Source organism: Zootoca vivipara, chromosome 2 (genome assembly GCF_965207765.1).
Source record: "Zootoca vivipara chromosome 2, rZooViv2.hap1.1, whole genome shotgun sequence".
NCBI classification, from domain to species: Eukaryota; Metazoa; Chordata; class Lepidosauria; order Squamata; family Lacertidae; genus Zootoca; species Zootoca vivipara.
Window position 1 is genome coordinate 58,250,623 of NC_142584.1, and position 19,162 is coordinate 58,269,784.

A 19,162-nucleotide genomic window follows, 5' to 3' on the forward strand; every position below is an offset into this window, starting at 1 on the left:
TGACATATGGCCGTCAAACCTCCGCTTAAAGACCTCCAAAGAAGGAGACTCCACCACACTCCTTGGCAGCAAATTCCACTGCCGAACAGCTCTTACTGTCAGGAAGTTCTTCCTAATGCTTAGGTGGAATCTTCTTTCTTGTAGTTTGAATCCATTGCTCCGTGTCTGCTTATCAATGCTGTCTCCACCCAGAGTGCTACATAACAGGGGTATTTTTTTTTAAGGGAACTGGTTTATTTGTGGGCTGGCAATGCAGCCCATTCCCTGAGCAACTGAGAGGAATGACCTTCAATGGCAGCCTATAGAGGAATAACATCATTACGTTTGATTTCCTTCCTTCCCACCTCTCACGTACAAAGATGTGGCTGGAGATTCATCTTGCCCAAGTGGCCATTTGGCATTTGATCAAAGACTGTGGAGACTCCTTCAGAAGAAGGGAACTAATATGTTTGTTCTCTTGGGATGTAGAGGGGGATGTTTTTGAAGGCTGGCACATTCCATTCCAGGGTGGGTGCAGAGATAACATGATCTCTGAGGCATTGCCTTCCTCCCCTCACCCAAGTTTGCCTAGAGCTTAAAGACTTACATCTGCCACTGCCCCCCACCCCACAAAAGAGGTATTGTAGAAGGCTTATCACAGAATGAAATGCTTAGGTTTAGCCAGGATATCAGACCATTGGATTATCGAACCTGAGTTTGGAGGGACTACCACTCCACAGACCGGATTCATCCCTAAACGGCCTCGGTCCTATATACCTGAAGGAGTGTATCCACCCCCATTGTTCAGCCCGGACACTGAGATCCAGCGCCGAGGGCCTTCTGGCAGTACCCTCCCTGCAAGAAGCAAAGCTACAGGGAACCAGGCAGAGGGCCTTCTTGGTAGTGGTGCCCGCCCTGTGGAACACCCTCCCATCGGAGGTCAAGGAGATAAACAACTACCTGACATTTAGAAAACACCTAAAGGCAGCCCTGTTTAGGGAAGTTTTTAATCTGTGATATTTTAATGTATTTTGGTATTTGTTGGAAGCCGCCCAGAGTGGCGGGGGAAACCCAGCCAGATGGGCGGGGTATAAATAAATAAATAAATAAATAAATAATCCCACCAAGCTTTCCTCAGTGGCAGTATTGTCATAGTGGGGTTGGGGGGTTGGGTCCTGTGCAGAAGACCAGCAAGGACAGAGTGATTATACTTACCCTGACTTGAAACTTGTCTTCTCAGCTCAGTGCCACAATGGGAATACAGATCAACTCTCCCCACCAACCCAGTTCAGAAAGATAGATAGATAGATTGATTGCAGGTTTAAGCGCATATACACATAAAAATAGACACAACGAGACATACTTGCTTTACAATCAGTAAGAATAAATATAGAGCTAAAATTATAATAATTACAGATGGTGTAAAAATTAGGCAAAACAATATGGTAAAAGCTTTCGGGGTTCATGTAACAGTCCATTTCACCTCTTATAGAACACAACAGAAGTTAAAGATCTTGCCACTTGCAAGGTTACAAACGAGTCGGTGTCTCGCAGTAATAGGGCAAGATGAGTCTCTAATGGAAGTCCAGAGAATTTTTGGACTAATGGTCTCAGTAGGTTCATCCGGACAGCACTATACAGAGGGCAAGTAAAAACTATATGCTGAAGGGATTCTGTCGACTGGTTATCACAGGAACAAAGAACTGAGACTCGGCCCTTAGAGAATCTGTGAAGAAGGACGTTGGATGGGAAAGCATTGAACCTCGCTTTGATAAATGCAAAACGATAGCTGGCAATAGAGAGGGATGATAAATAAACTGGAACATGCTGTTCGGAAGTAATGCCCATGTGCCGAGGCAAACATTACCCCCCCCCCGTCCTGCCCAACATAAGATTACGTTGCAACTCTATATCATCCAATCTCTGTTTGATGAATTTTTTACTGTGGTAAGATCAAAATTTAAATATTTTAGGGGGGAGATTCCAAAAAGCAAAACCTTGGCATGGATCTTACTGGCCCGGGGACTGATGAATTCGTCATGCCATAAACATTGGGCTAGATAATAATTTGGTAATCTGTGCCAGAGTGTTAGCCAGTAATTGAAAACCCGTCTCTAGCAAGTGGATCTTCAGTTCCAGACGTATAGCCGCATTGCTCACACATGAGGGAAGTTTCAAAAGACGGCGTAAAAATTGATTTTGCAGGATCTCAAAAGGGGCAAAATTTGCCAAGGCAGCCCAAAGTGGTGCAGCATATGCAAGTACGGTAGCTACTTTCACATTAAACACCTTCAACCCAAAAGGCACGTGCAGAGCCCCATCTGAGAAATAAAACTGGAGAAGTGGGTGGGACACAGTTTTAGCCTAATTGAGTAGATATTGAATTTGTGCTTTCCATCTCAAGTTTTGGAATTTAAATATTGGAATTTGGAAACTTGTTCTACTGATACTCCACCGAGCTTCCACTTGCATAGTTTTCAGCTTCTGGAGAAAATCATTATTTTAGATTTAGAATGGTTGATGGTTAACTGATTGGTTTGACAATAGGAAGCAAAGATCTTCAGTGCTCTATTTAGGCTAGTTTGGGAATAGGAAAGAATTACTGCGTCATCTGCATACAGCAGCAGTGGGCAGCGGTAATCCGCAAGGCAGGGGGCATGAATATTGACGGGCGACTCAATTAGGGGTTTTCTCATATCACTTATATACAAATTAAAGAGATAGGGGGCTGGTATACAGCCTTGGCGGACTCCCTTGTTTATAGGCACCGGATTCGTGAGTTCGCCTGCTGGAGTTAGTCTCACTCTGGCAACTGATCCCTCGTGCAATTGGATCATAAGCCATAAGAGTCTTCTGTCAATACCCCAGTTAGCAAGTTTCACCCATAAGATGTTTCTGGGGATGCTGTCAAAAGCTGCCCTCACGTCAATAAAGGCAGCACATAAATAGCCCTGACTAGGGGTAGAGTATTTCAATGCAAGGTGGTGAAGAATTATAGTATGGTCCGTTGTGGAACGCTTGGGTCTAAAACCTGCTTGTTCATGACCGATTAAGTTGGACTCTTCCGACCATTGGGTGAATTTGGACAGCAGAAAGCAGGCAAAATTTTTCTCTAGGATTGAAAGTAGGCTGATGTTACGATAGTTCCCCACAATTCTAGATGACTGAAAAATACTCAGAGTCGAAAGTGAATTTCATTCTCTGTATTCAGCTTGTAGTAGCAACAGAAAAAGAAGAGAAGAATGGCTCTTTCCCCAAAACGTCTGCTTATATACATTATTTACACAATGGGCCTTGCATGATTGGCTACTTCGGGGCTGCTCCTGCAGGCCAATCAGGTTGCTGACTTGCTTCATCCAGGAGCCTGATTGGCTGCTCCTGCAGGCCAATCAGGTTACTGCTTCGCTTCCACCTGAAACTGGATTGGGTGGCTCCTGTGGACCAATCAGACTGCTGCCTCTGGATCCTATTGTTCTAGGATTCAGCTCAGTACATAACAATGACCATCTCCCCTCTGCTCATCAGATCTATTTTGTGAGGAGGGTGGATGGCAAGAGATGATCTATATTTTCATTTTGGCACTGGACTGGGTGTACTAGTTTCAACCAATGGTTGGGATAATTGCTCTGCACCTGCTGGTCTTCTGCACATTCCCCTACCTGTGGGAGTGCTGCCGCCGGGGAAGGTTTGGTGGGCCAGATCAGGTCCTTGAGGTGGCAGTTCCCACCACCAGCCCCCGGGATGTGTGATCCAGTGATCTAATATCCTGGATAAGCTTAAGCATTTCATTCTGTGATAGGTCTTCTTTGCTGAAAAGACCACAAGACATTAAGGGCTGGGCAAGCTTGTGGAGATGGCGTGGGGAGGGAGGAGGAGATGCCACGGAGCACCCGTGATCTCTGTACTTGCCCAGGAAGGGAATGTGCCAGCCTTGAACATCCTCCTCAAGAACATCCCCCTCAACAACCCAAGAGAACAAGCATGGAGACTCCACCTTGTTCCAAACCACAAATAAAACAATTCCCTTTAAAAATATCCCTGCTGTTCCCACTCTGTTCTTCCAACACTGATTATTTGTTTTATACATTTTTGCTGATTTCGCTGGTGTTATGTACCATCTATACATCAATAAGAGAACTGCAAGCTGTAAAATTTATTCCATCTTTCAATAGTTTCCCCCCAATTTTCTAACTATATTATAACCAATATATTTTGCCCAATGTATCATAACTGATTTAACTTCTTCATCTTTTACATGCCATTCCAAAATTAATCCATACATTTTAATAATATTTTTACCTTATTGCTTAATAACTCTAATTCAAACCTCGATTTTGTATACCAAAACCGATTTTTCTTTTTGTCATCTTTAAACATTTCATTTATTTGATGATAATGCAACCAATTATTCACCAAACCTTTAATTTCCTCATACAGTTTTATTTTCCATTGGTTATCCATCTCCATCACCAATTGTTCATAGGTGACCCAATTTTTGGCCATATTTAACTTTTTTTTACATTTATTGCCTCTAATGGCGACAGCCACCATGGTGTTTTGCTTCTAGTAAACTGTTGTATCTATTCCACACCTCATATAGAGATTTTCGAAGTATGTGGTTCAAAAAACCTTTATGAACCTTTTACCTTTTTGTACCATGAATATGCGTACCACCCAATTTTTTTGCTGATGTTACGATAGTTCCCCAGGTTAGTGGTGCATCCTTTTTTGTGGATTGGGATGATAATAGCCTGCTTCCACGACGTGGGAATGAGACCTATGGAGTTTATAGCATCAAAAACTTTGGCCAGAATTCCAGCCCACCACTCAGGACATGTCTTAATGGCCTCCACTGGGACCAAATCAGGCCCAGGTGCCTTACTCACTTTCAGTTGACATATCAAGTCTTTTATTGACCCCGAGTCGGTAGGAGGCCAAATGGGTAAATGGCAAAACAGGTGCTCCAAGCAGGCAGATGGTGCGTCCACCTGTGAGAAGCACTTCCTCAAGAACTGCTCCCAAGTAGGAGCAGGGATAACGGCCAGGGGGTATTTTCTCACTCTTCTATTAATTAGTGAGCAAAATTCACGTGACCTATGCGATTTGGATGCTGTAATTAAAGCCTGCCAGCGATTCGATTGCCAGGAGCGTTTAGCCTTTGTTAGGGCCTGTCTATAGGCCGTTTTGGCTTGGAAATATGTTATTGGCAGGTTAGTAGCACCTGAGGCCTTGTACTCATTGTAAATTGAGCGCAAAAGGGTTCTAGCTTGTTTACACTGAAAGTCATACCAGGGGGCACCAGAGGTATACTGGCTGCGATTTACCACTTGGGGAGGTATCGTAAAAAAGGCAGTAAGATCCATCATAAAATGATTATACAGCCCCAATAGTACGTTGGGGTCATGGGAATCAGAAGCTGTGTCAGTTAGCTGCACACTGATTTCTTTTTGATAAAAGTCCAAGTACAAGGCTGCTGGTACAGTGGAACCTCGGTTTATGAACACCTCGGTTTACGGATTTTCGGTTTACAAAAGCCGCGGACCCATCTGGAATGGATTAATTCACTTTCGATTACTTTCAATGGGAAAGTTCGCTTTAGTTTATGAACACTTCAGTTTATGAACAGACTTCCGGAACCAATTACACCCATGCTTCGGGTTAAGTACGCTTCAGGTTGAGTACTCCGCGGACCCATCTGGAACGGATTAATCCACTTTCCATTACTTTCAATGGCATAGTGCGCTTCAGTTTATGAACGCTTCAGTTTAAGAACTCCGCGGACCGTCTGGAACAGATTAATCCACTTTCCAATACTTTCAATGGGAAAGTTCGCTTCAATTTATGAACGCTTCAGTTTATGAACAGACTTCCGGAACCAATTGTGTTCATAAACTGAGGTACCACTGTGGATTGCTCCCACAATTCTAGATGACTGAAAAATACTCAGAGTCGAAAGTGAATTTCATTCTCTGTATTCAGCTTGTAGTAGCAACAGAAAAAGAAGAGAAGAATGGCTCTTTCCCCAAAACGTCTGCTTATATACATTATTTACACAATGGGCCTTGCATGATTGGCTACTTCGGGGCTGCTCCTGCCGGCCAATCAGGTTACTGCTTCGCTTCCACCTGGAACTGGATTGGGTGGCTCCTGTGGACCAATCAGACTGCTGCATTCTGGATCCTATTGTTCTAGGATTCAGCTCAGTACATAACAATGACCATATCCCCTCTGCTCATCAGATCTATTTTGTGAGGAGGGTGGATGGCAAGAGATGATCTATATTTTCATTTTGGCACTGGGCTGGGTGTACTAGTTTCAACCCATGGTTGGGATAATTGCTCTGCACCTGCTGGTCTTCTGCACATTCCCCTACCTGTGGGAGTGCTGCCGCCGGGGAAGGTTTGGTGGGCCAGATCAGGTCCTTGAGGTGGCAGTTCCCACCACCAGCCCCCGGCATGTGTGATCCAGTGATCTAATATCCTGGATAAGCTTAAGCATTTCATTCTGTGATAGGTCTTCTATGTCTTTTGCTGAAAAGACCACAAGTCATTAAGGGCTGGGCAAGCTTGTGGAGATGGGCTGGGGCGGGAGGAGGAGATGCCACGGAGCACCCCTGATCTCTGTACTTGCCCAGGAAGGGAATGTGCCAGCCTTGAACATCCTCCTCAAGAACATCCCCCCAAAAAACCCAAGAGAACAAGCATGGAGACTCCACCTTGTTCCACACCACAAATAAAACAATTCCCTTTAAAAATAACCCTGCTGTTCCCACTCTGTTCTTCCCTCTTGCATAAGTTCATGAGTGGGATGTGCTTTGAAGACATTTGAAGACAGATATTTAAAATGGGCTGCTGCAACCCTGGACCATCATTCTCTGCCCCTGCACACGGTGTTCATGGTAAGAGCAGGAGAGAAGCAGCTCCAGGATGATTGCATTGCTGCTGTTGGTGTTTGGACTGATCTCTGACTACATTTCTCCTGTGGGTGCTGCCATCCCTGTGGTCCCAAACTTTGACCCCCAAAAGGTAAGACGTTTGCAGATGTAACTTTCAGATGGGGAAGCCTTACCTGGATAGGATACCCAAGCAGCTTTGCTCTTGAGTAAAGGCCCTGTTGCTTTTGGGTCCACCTTTTCCTCTCCCCCAGGTCCACAAGTTTGGCTATCAGCAGATTAATAGTTGCCTGGTTTTGATATATGCTCCTAGCTTTGGTAGGAAAATACTAGAGATGAGGTGGGTTGCGTTATATAATGAACCCTTGTCAACTTCTTCTGATCCCTAAAATGTCAATCAAAATTCTTCTAATTTAGACTGTCGGGATGTGGCACCCCATCGGGATGGCTTCCAAGCTGCCTCAGTTGGCTGAGTATGAGCAGAAAATATCACCGATGGACCACTTTGTGGAGGTTATAGATGGAGATCTTAAACTAACCGCTAATTATATGTTGTTAGTATCTTACAACTGATACGTCTCCTCCCATCATTCATAGGCTGGGAATTGAACCTGGGTCCTTGCACATGCAAAGCAGGTGCTCTGCCACTGAGCCACAGCCCTGATTTCCCCTGAAATTGTTTTGAGATGGTTTGGAAAGGGCATAAAGTTTCTTCAGTGTAGACAATATTGAGCTGGATGGAGCAATGTCCAGATTTTGTGTAGAGCTGCTGCTTAGGGAAGACCACAGGTTTCTCTTTTTGGGGGGGGGGTCTTGTTTTATCTTAATATATCATAAAGAGCTACTTAGGTTGGGCATAGTGATATGAATAAAACATTGCTGGAATGTCAATGGAGAGATGAGTAATCCTGTGGAAACCTACATTTCATAATGTAGAGGCCTCCAAGAAGGCCTGTTCATTTTGAAGGCATTGTTCAGGGTGCCGTTCCTCTTGACACTCCAGCTATCCTTCCCTCTGGTAGACAGAAAGGCATTTTACTGGAACTGTATTTCTTCCATCAGTGGCTCTGACACCCTGAGAAATACAAGTGGGGGAGGCAAGGCAGAAGCAGGCTGGGTATCTGCTTTTGAAGTGCTTTCATTTAGCTCTCTTTTCCAGGGACGGTGTCTGTAAAGAATCAACTGCTATGTTAAAGCGCACGAAGAAACCTGGTGTATTCAAATTTCCCGGTAAGTACGAGTGCCACGAGCCACCCTATTACCTGATGACAAAGTATGTTTTATGATCAGAAGATCCAGATGCTGTGATTTGGGCAAATGTTCAAACATCTGTTCTTTTCCCCAGTTATATGCTTTCTTTTGAGTGCAAAATCGAGTTTTGTGGGGGAGAGCAGTGCAATCACTTGCCCCCCAATGAAGTTTTTTATTTTAGGAAATACATAACAAGGCTAGAAAAAGGTTTCTAAGTCTAGCCAGTGCTTTTTTCTGGGGGTGGGGGGAAACACAGGGGTACACATTCCCCTAAACATTTTGTCAATCTAAGTTTGGCCTCATTGAGGGGCAGTATTTCAATATGAGTAGGAAAATGAGAGTGCCCTTAAACATTTATTTTAAAGAAAAAAACACTGGGTCTAGCTAAAGCTAAATAGTCTGAGAAAACAAAGGCAGCCATGCTTGCTCCATAGTTCTTTCGGAAGATCGTTTCAAGCTGATCTCTCATCTTGAAATTAAAGAGAGAAGTGAAAGGAGGAGGAGGAGGAGGTTGTAAAGAGGATCCAGCATAAGACTATCAGTCTAAATAACAAAGAGATAGGAAGGGCAAATGAGGAGTTAAAGACTCATGGCAGATGGTTAAACCAATGCCTCTACTTCCCAACTTAGGAGGATATGATTTGCCTTGTATGCCATTCAAAATTAATCTTGGGCCTTTCAAAATGGAAGACTCCTGTTTTCTCTTTAGATCTCCCCTCTGCTTAACCAGGAGGAACTGGAGTGTTTCACTCCAGGCTGCACAAGGGAGTTCTGGGTAACAGCTGGGATCTATGTTCTCAGACCTGGGGAGCAGCCTTTGCTTTTTTATTGCAGAATCCCAGGTGGCCAGACAACTGATCTGTATTGGACTGGGAAGGGACTCTGTCATCCAACAATCTTTATCTTGCAACTGACCCTATATGCTGCCCTCATAGATTCCAACCCAGTCTGATTGGTTTTTGGGATGGGTGGGTGGATTATTCATTCTTTTGGTAATATTGTGCTTGGTGAAGAGTGCTGGAGAACTTAAAAGTTGGCCAGTCTTTCCTGACACTAGGGTTGGCTGAAATTAATGTAATGCTCACCTAGAGGGTTTTCTTATTTTTGAAATGGACCAAAACGGCTAGTTTTTGCTTTCCTAGTGAGGTTCTCCAAAGCCCTTGGGATGCCACAGGAAAAGTTCTAGTTTAACAGAGCCAGGCAAATAACAACAACAAAAACAATAATTTTATTACTTACCGGTATATCCCATCCATCTGACCGGGTTACTCCAGCCACTGTGGGCGGCTCTCAACAAAGTTAAGGAGCTGCAAGAGGGGTAGCAAGTTCCCACCGTCTGGAGCCTCTCTGCCACCTGCTTGCTTTGCTACTCTCCAAACAAGACTTCTGCAGCGTCTAAGGTTCCCCCCTCCCTGCCACACATTGAGAAAAGGGACGGGAGGGGGGTCCTTCCTCAAAGCAAGGCCTTCTGGGACAGGGGTTGAGAGAATGTTCACATAAGGACAGGGAGCAAGACGACTGGGGGGGGGAGGAATGGTGGTTCCCACTGCCTGCTTTAGGTAGGGCAATCTGTGGCAGTGGACCTGGGCAGGACACTTAATAAGGCATGGAGATTCACCCCACTTAAAATTACTTCTGAGGGGTTGGGAGAAAGAAGGAATAATTAAGACAACTAAGAGTGGCTGATCCCACTTTGCCTCCCAACCCCCCACCCCCACTAACAGCCAATATATGGGGAAACCGCTTCCTTCAACTGATGTCTTGTGTTGTTTCCTGTATAGGTGGTAAAGTCCGCATGATGGATATTGATTATGAAAAGTATCTCATTATGCACAAGAAGAAATCAAATTATGAAGCCATGTATCTGTCTGGTATGTGTTATGGCCATGGATTTTGTTTTTATTTATTAAATCAAGCGCTTTACCCATAGATCTCAGAGCAGTTCACAACATAAAACGGGAAGATAAGAAAACACAAAATACACAATAGAAACAAAAACAAACCAGTAACCTTCACTCCACCCTGTGGCATATCTGTGGTTCAGCAAAAAGGGTACTTGTTAGTTAATTAGTTCTCTCTCTCTCTCTCTCTCTCTCTCTCTCTCACACACACACACACACACACACACACACACACACACACACACAGGCCCTAAGATTCACAAAAGGGTTGGGAGGGAAGGAAAGACGCAACCTCTGTTTCAAGTCTGAGTTTCAAGTATTTCTATTGACCAGCCAGAGCAGGAAAAGTTCAAAGGAAGGAGGCAGAGCCAGTGCTGCTCATCACTCTGCTGTCCTGAAGGAGTTGGCCCTGCCCTGCCTGTCCCTCCTGTAGTACACTTTGGTGGCTGGTGGAAGGTTTTGCCTAAAACATCTGGAAGGCATCCGTTTATGGAAGGATACCCTAAGTTCTCTTCATTCCAATTATGGATCTAGTTAAAATACAAAAATAGAATGCAACATTATTGAATATCTTTATCTACACACACACACACACACACATATTTTTGCACATATTTTTGCACATATTTTTAAGCGTCACATCCGACTTACAGATAACATAGAAAACATTTGGCTACTACAGCCTGAGACTTCCACCCTCCTCGACTGATGGTTTTCCAACTTACTCTCCAATATTGCATTTTGTTGTTATACCTATTGCTATTAAGTCCTTATCATAAGTAAACAAATTATAGATTTTTCTTCGCAATAATTAATGAGATTAACCTTACAAAACTTCTTGTAGCCCTACTAACAATGTCTCTTATCTTGCTTATGTATTTCATTACCAACAATACCAATTAAGAAGGCTTCTGGGTTTTTTTTTTAACAAATGTATATTTCAGCATTTTTAAAAGTTCATTATAAATCATTTCCCAGAAAGCCTTCAAGTCCTTACAAACCCACCACACCTTCGTTTTCTTTATATTTCCAACACTGATTATTTGTTTTATACATTTTTGCTGATTTCGCTGGTGTTATATACCATCTATACATTAATAAGAGAACTGCAAGCTGTAAAATTTATTCCATCTTTCAATAGTTTCCCCCCAATTTTCTAACTATATTATAACCAATATATTTTGCCCAATGTATCATAACTGATTTAACTTCTTCATCTTTTACATGCCATTCCAAAATTAATCTATACATTTTAATAATATTTTTACCTTATTGCTTAATAACTCTAATTCAAACCTCGATTTTGTATACCAAAACCGATTTTTCTTTTTGTCATCTTTAAACATTTCATTTATTTGATGATAATGCAACCAATTATTCACCAAACCTTTAATTTCCTCATACAGTTTTATTTTCCATTGGTTATCCATCTCCATCACCAATTGTTCATAGGTGACCCAATTTTTGGCCATATTTAACTTTTTTTTACATTTATTGCCTCTAATGGCGACAGCCACCATGGTGTTTTGCTTCTAGTAAACTGTTGTATCTATTCCACACCTCATATAGAGATTTTCGAAGTATGTGGTTCAAAAAACCTTTATGAACCTTTTACCTTTTTGTACCATGAATATGCGTACCACCCAATTTTTTTGTCAAATGCTTCCAGACCTAATAGATCTATATTTTTTAACAATATCCAATCCCTCAACCAACAAAGGCAAGAAGCTTCATAATACAATTTCAAATCAGGCAAGGAGAAGCCACTTTTGTATCTGTAAGTAATTTAAATTTAATACTTGGTTTCTTCCCTTGGCAAATATATCTTGTAATTATTTTTTGCCACTCTCTAAAGTTACTTATACCTTTGGGATTGACTGAAATAAAAATAACATATTCGGTAGCACATTCATTTTGATAACAGAAATTCTACCCCATAGGAAAAGTTTCATTCTTCCCCACACCTCTAAATCTCTTTTAATACCATTCCATATGGCTGTGTAATTGTCTTTAAACAAATTTAAATTTTTAGATGTTAACCAGACTCCTAAATTATTTACCTTTTTACCACCTCTATACCTTTTTGTTATTTACAATCAATTTAGCTTTTTGATCTGAATATATAGCTCTAATACCTTTTATATTTTAAAAAAACTGTCCCATTTCCATTTGTTCCAAATTCTTTATCATAAATTCTTTCATACGTACAGACATAATCAGTTCCAGAGGTCCGTCCGTATATCGATCTGGGTCGCTGGTAGATAGTTGTGCACAGGCACATTTGACGGTTGCATGCTTCTGCGCATGTGCAGATGGCAGTGGCTGCTTCTGCGAGTGTGCAAAGAGCAGAAGCGGCTTCTGCACATGTGTGAATCGTGGCAAACCCGGTATTTTCTTCCAGGTTTGCTGCGATCATGACTTGGATTGGGCCCGAAGTAGAGGGAGTCCTAAGTAGAGGTTCTACTGTACAGAGTTAAAAAGTAGGAGGAAAACATATTTAAAATCTTGGCTACAATAATCTTCTAGTATAAAAGGTGGCTAATGGAATAATCAACCCTTCCTGGGATGAAGGGATATATTGGAAAAGGGAGCTGTACCCTAAAGAATGGCCACTTTAGCACATCACATGAAGAAAAAAATGTGTCCCCAAAATAAAAGGCAATAGGGGGCTGCAATATTAACATTGATCCAGCAGAAAGAGCAGCTACCATAAAGCCCCCTACTAGAAAATAGGAACAGTCAGCACCTGTGTAGGCTTTCAGTTCCTTTGCCATGGCCACACTTGGCCCTCCAGATGTTTTGGGACTACAACTCCCATCATGCCTAGCTAACAGGGCCAGTGGTCATGGACGATGGGAATTGTAGTACCAAAACTCTCTGGAGGGCCAGGTTTGGCCATGCCTGCTTAGATCCTCTTCTCTGGTTTCATGGGGGTTCTGTTCCTGACTCTCTAGTGGACAATCCAGAGAAGATGGCGGGAAGAAGAGACTTTGGGTGCTCTATAGACATAAAACAGATAATTCAGCCTTTCTGAATATTTCAATAATTTACTCAACCTTTGCTTTTGTTTAAAGCTAGGGGGTCAGACGTGGAAGATGACATCAAAGAAAAATTCAAGAGATTAGTCTTGGAGCAAAATTATCCTGAGGCACACATCAAATACTTTAACGCTGGTAAAGCAACCTGGTCTCAAGTTTTTTTTATTGTAGATAAAAAATGAATGTCTCTGTGTGAAACAGAATCTGAGGATCTATATTTAGTCCCAGAGAGATTCACTGATCTGGATCACAAGTACAGTTCAAGTACAGTGGTACCTCGGTTGTCAAACGTTTCAAAAGTCGAACATTTCGGTTTTCGCCGAAAAGCTGGAAATAAATGCTTCCATTTTGAACGCACCTCGGAAGTTGAACGGCTACTGAGGCGCGTTTCTCAATTTTCTCAATTGAATTTGCCAACTGCCCATTGCACCTTGGTTGTCAAACGTTTCAGAAGTCAAACAGTCTTCCGGAAAAGATTACGTTCGACAACCAAGGTACCACTGTAGTTAAATAATTGAAATTAACTGAGGTCTGATTTCCATGCTTAATCAAGCTATCAGGAAATGAGCAAGGGGTTGATTGGCTAAGAGCAGCAGGCAATTTTACCTAGCTGTGGGGATGGATAGGAAGGAGTTTGTTCTACATCCCTCAGCTGGGGTGGTGGGACATCAGCAATTGTGGTTCCTGGGCAGGGTCTGGCTAGAGCCCAGCTGAGGGACACAGGTGCGCTGTGGTATACACCACTCAGCCTCTTGGGCTTGCCAATCAGAAGGCTGGCGGTTGGAATCCCCATGATGGGGTGAGCTCCCATTGCTCTATCTGAGCTCCTGCCAACCTAGCATTTCAATAGCATGCCAGTTCAAGTAGATAAATAGGTGAATGGCATTTCCATGCGCTCTGGCTTCCGCCATTGTGTTCCGTTGCACCAGAAGGTGTTTAGTCATGCTGGCCACATGACCCGGAAAGCTGTCTGTGGACAAACGCCGGCTCCTTCGGCCTGAAGCAAGATGAGCACACCAACCCCATAGTAACCTTTGACTGGATTTAACTGTCCAGTGGTCCTTTACCTTTACCTTTTTACCTAGATCCCAGCTCTAGATCTTGGCCTGGTTGGGACTAGCAACTCTGCCCATCTCCGTGTTGCCCCTGTAGAACTCAATAGGTGAGGGTAAAAAAAAATGACTCGCCTCTGCTTCTCATTGGCTGTAGTTGCAGCTGTCATTTGCCCTGGTGTTTGCATCTGCTGTTGGCCTCCCTGCCTGCCATGCCACCAATCCCAATGGGCATCATCTGCCACTGATTCCGAGTTGCTCACATTTTCTTCCTCATCAGTTTCCCTGACACACTTTTCTCCCTTTTCCCTTAGAACAATGCACTCCAACAGCTGCTTAATAGCCAGATATTCATTCACAAACACAGAATGGTGGAGACGATGATGACTACGGATCAATGGCTTGTAGAAATTGATGCAATCAGAACAACAATGTCTTTGGGTTCCTCCCTCTCCTGAAACTATTTTAAAAATAAATACATTGCTTAGATCTTGCAAACGTTGTCAGATGCATTATTGGAGGTCAAAATGGGAGATAAACATATATGAACCCATCAAGCAGTCAAAGCATCTGCCCAGTGAGTGCTCGGCTGTAGAGGTTGCCAATATGGTTCTCCAGCTTCGGCCATCCATGACCATTGGCCTAGCTGACTGGGACTGATAGTATTGATGGATGGAGTTCAACAACCCAAGAAGGTCACCATGTTGGCCACCCCTTGTCTACTCTGCATTGGGAGCAGGTCCCCAGGATCTTGGAATGAGAAAGGCCTTGCCCGTGATATGCTCTTCCTTCAATTAAAGGAAGGCAGGCACCTCCTGCATGTAAGCCAGTGCTCCACCTCTTCCAAAAAGCCTTGGAATGGGAACTGTGAAAAGGGAAATGGGTACAGAAGGGTGAGAGAATATAAGTGAGAGGCTGGTTGTAATTCAAAAAAGAGAGGGACAAAATAGCAGGGCAGAGAAGATACAAATACAAAGCTTTCCATCAGCTCACCTGCTGACCCTACTTGGATAGGAACAGCTAGGCTTTGTTAGCTGCCTCATCAAATGAAAACCACAGGTGGCTATTAGTGAAAAGGACTTGTCAGTGGTGGCATTTCAGTTCTGGGACACCCTCTCCAGCAGAGCTAGCCTAGTGCTTGCAGTTTTCCCTTTTTGGCATCAGGCAAAGCCAGGCCTCTTAAGACTTTCTGTATAGATTGTAACACTGTTCTAGATTACCACACCTATCAGCCAATCACCCATTCCCACCACCCTTCTGAGTAATACCCCTCCCCACCCTCTCACTATATATAAAGGCCTGGTGAATTCTGATTCAGTGTATCTGAAGAAGTGTGCATGCACACAAAAGCTCATACCAATGACAAATTTAGTTGGTCTCTAAGGTATTGCTGGAAGGAATTTTTTTATTTTGTTTCGACTACGTCAGACCAACACAGCTACCTACGTGTAACTATTATTGTGTCAGACCAACATGGCTACCTAATTGAATCTGTGTTACACAGGTTCTCTGTGTTCCACCAAATTTCTGTTCCGCCAACTATATCAATGCTTTCTCCACCCAGAGTGCTACATAACGGGGCTATTTTTAAAAAAGGGAACTGGTTTATTTGTGGGCTGGCAATGCACCCCTTCCCAATCAGGTTGCGGATTCACTTCTGCCAGCAGCCTGATTGGCTGCTCCTGCAGGCCAATCAGGTTGCTGCTTCACTTCCACCTGGAGCTGGAAGGAATTTTTTTATTTTGTTTCGACTACGTCAGACCAACACAGCTACCTACGTGTAACTATTATTGTGTCAGACCAACATGGCTACCTAATTGAATCTGTGTTACACAGGTTCTCTGTGTTCCACCAAATTTCTGTTCCGCCAACTATATCAATGCTTTCTCCACCCAGAGTGCTACATAACGGGGCTATTTTTAAAAAAGGGAACTGGTTTATTTGTGGGCTGGCAATGCACCCCTTCCCAATCAGGTTGCGGATTCACTTCTGCCAGCAGCCTGATTGGCTGCTCCTGCGGACCAATCAGACTGCTGCAAGCTGGATCCTATTGTTCTAGGATTCAGCTCAGTACATAACAATGACCATCTCCCCTCTGCTCATCAGATCTATTTTGTGAGCAGGGTGGGTGGCAAGGGATGATCTATATTTTCATTTTGGCACTGGGATGGGTGCAGCGGTGTCACCCCGCCCCTTGGCATGCAGCGCCCCTCCGTTGTGACGTGCTACATCGTCAGACTAACACGGCTACCTTCCTGTAAATATATATATTACTGTGTCAGACCAACACGGCTACCTACCTGAATCTGTGTCACACGGGTTCTCTGTGTTCCACCAGATTTCTGTTACGCCAAATATAACATAGAATCATGCAATCAAAGAGTTGGAAGGGACCACAAGGGCAATCCATTCCAACCCCCTGCCAAGCAGGAAACACCATCTAAGGATTCCTGACATATGGCCATCAAACCTCTGCTTAAAGACCTCCAAAGACGGAGACTCCACCACACTCCTTGGCAGCTAATTCCACTGCCGAACAGCTCTTACTGTCTGGAAGTTCTTCCTAATGTTTAGGTGGAATCTTCTTTCTTGTAGTTTGAATCCATTGCTCCGTGTCTGCTTATCAATGCTGTCTCCACCCAGAGTGCTACATAACAGGGCTATTTTTTTTTAAGGGAACTGGTTTATTTGTGGGCTGGCAATGCAGCCCATTCCCTGAGCAACTGAGAGGAGTGACCTTCAATGGCAGCCTATAGAGGAATAACATCATTACGTTTGATTTCCTTCCTTCCCACCTCTCACGTACAAAGATGTGGCTGGAGATTCATCTTGCCCAAGTGGCCATTTGGCATTTGATCAAAGACTGTGGAGAGTCCTTCAGAAGAAGGGAACTAATATGTTTGTTCTCTTGGGATGTAGAGGGGGATGTTTTTGAAGGCTGGCACATTCCATTCCAGGGTGGGTGCAGAGATAACATGATCTCTGAGGCATTGCCTTCTTCCCCTCACCCAAGTTTGCCCAGAGCTTAAAGACTTACATCTGCCGCTGCCCCCCGCCCCACAAAAGAAGTATTGTAGAAGGCTTATCACAGAATGAAATGCTTAGGTTTAGCCAGGATATCAGACCATTGGATTATCGAACCTGAGTTTGGAGGGACTACCACTCCACAGACCGGATTCATCCCTAAACGGCCTCGGTCCTATATACCTGAAGGAGTGTATCCACCCCCATTGTTCAGCCCGGACACTGAGATCCAGCGCCGAGGGCCTTCTGTCAGCACCCTCACTGCGAGAAGCAAAGCTACAGGGAACCAGGCAGAGGGCCTTCTCGGTAGTGGTGCCCGCCCTGTGGAACACCCTCCCATCGGAGGTCAAGGAGATAAACAACTACCTGACATTTAGAAAACACCTAAAGGCAGCCCTGTTTAGGGAAGTTTTTAATCTGTGATATTTTAATGTATTTTGGTATTTGTTGGAAGCCGCCCAGAGTGGCGGGGGAAACCCAGCCAGATGGGCGGGGTATAAATAAATAAATAAATAAATAATCCCACCAAGCTTTCCTCAGTGGCAGTATTGTCATAGTGGGGTTGGGGGGTTGGGTCCTGTGCAGAAGACCAGCAAGGACAGAGTGATTATACTTACCCTGACTTGAAACTTGTCTTCTCAGCTCAGTGCCACAATGGGAATACAGATCAACTCTCCCCACCAACCCAGTTCAGAAAGATAGATAGATAAATTTATTGCAGCTTTAAGCGCATATACACATAAAAATAGACACAACGAGACATACTTGCTTTACAATCATTAAAAATAAATATAAATATAGAGCTAAAATTATAATAATTACAGATGGTGTAAAAATTAGGCAAAACAATATGGTAAAAGCTTTCGGGGTTTATGTAACAGTCCATTTCACCTCTTATAGAACAGAACAGAAGTTAAAGATCTTGCCACTTGCAAGGTTACAAACGAGTCGGTGTCTCGCAGTAATAGGGCAAGATGAGTCTCTAATGGAAGTACAGAGAATTTTTGGACTAATGGTCTCAGTAGGTTCATCCGGACAGCACTATACAGAGGGCAAGTAAAAACTATATGCTGAAGGGATTCTGTCGACTGGTTATCACAGGAACAAAGAACTGAGCCTCGGCCCTTAGAGAATCTGTGAAGAAGGACGTTGGATGGGAAAGCATTGAACCTCGCTTTGATAAACGCAAAACGATGGCTGGCAATAGAGAGGGATGATAAATAAACTGGAACATGCTGTTCGGGATTAATGCCCATGTGCCGAGGCAAACATTACCGCCCCCCCTCCCCGGCCCAACATAAGATTACGTTGAAACTCTATATCATCCAATCTCTGATTGATAATTTTTTTTTACTGTGGTAAGATCAAAATTTAAAGATTTTAGGGGGGATTTTCCAAAAAGCAAAACCTTGGCATGGATCTTACTGGCCCAGGTACTGATGAATTCGTCATGCCATAAACATTGGGCTAGATAATAATTTGGTAATCTGTGCCAGAGTGTTAGCCAGTAATTGAAAACCCGTTTCCACAGAAGTGTCTCTAGCAAGGGGATCTTCAGTTCCAGACGTATAGCCGCATTGCTCACACATGAGGGAAGTTTCAAAAGACGGCGTAAAAATTGATTTTGCAGGATCTCAAAAGGGGCAAAATTTGCCAAGGCAGCCCAAAGTGGTGCAGCATATGCAAGTACGGCAGCTACTTTCACATTAAACACCTTCAACTCCGAAGGCATGTGCAGAGCCCCATCTGAGAAATAAAACTGGAGAAGTGGGTGGGACACAGTTTTAGCCTTATGGAGTAGATATTGAATTTGTGCTTTCCATCTCAAGTTTTGTTGAAAAAAATATACCTAAATATTGGAATTTGGAAACTTGTTCTACTGATGCTCCATCGAGCTTCCACTTGCATAGTTTTCGGCTTCTGGAGAAAATCATTATTTTAGATTTAGAATGGTTGATGGTTAACTAATTGGTTTGACAATAGGAAGCAAAGATCTTCAGGGCTCTATTTAGGCCAGTTTGGGAA

The 19,162-nt window shown here is 43.4% G+C and overlaps 1 protein-coding gene across 1 annotated transcript; it reads left to right on the forward strand.

Moving 5' to 3' along the window:
* The first annotated feature begins 6,905 nt into the window (after window positions 1-6,905).
* LOC132591627 (epididymal secretory protein 4-like) lies at window positions 6,906-14,453 on the forward strand. The gene is made up of 6 exons (XM_088661186.1): window positions 6,906-7,004; window positions 7,289-7,425; window positions 8,031-8,101; window positions 9,904-9,993; window positions 13,098-13,196; window positions 14,428-14,453. Exons 1-6 carry the CDS (start codon window positions 6,906-6,908, stop codon window positions 14,451-14,453), a joined length of 522 nt encoding a protein of 173 aa, XP_088517312.1.
* The last annotated feature ends 4,709 nt before the right edge of the window (window positions 14,454-19,162 follow it).

Excerpts from the sequence above, each read along its gene's own strand:
- LOC132591627 (XM_088661186.1), top strand. The coding sequence starts at position 6,906 with ATGATTGCATTGCTGCTGTTGGTGTTTGGACTGATCTCTGACTACATT. Across the intron at positions 7,426-8,030 it reads CTAACCGCTAATTATATGTT|GGACGGTGTCTGTAAAGAAT; the intron begins GTTAGTATCTTA and ends TCTCTTTTCCAG. Across the intron at positions 9,994-13,097 it reads TGAAGCCATGTATCTGTCTG|CTAGGGGGTCAGACGTGGAA; the intron begins GTATGTGTTATG and ends TTTTGTTTAAAG.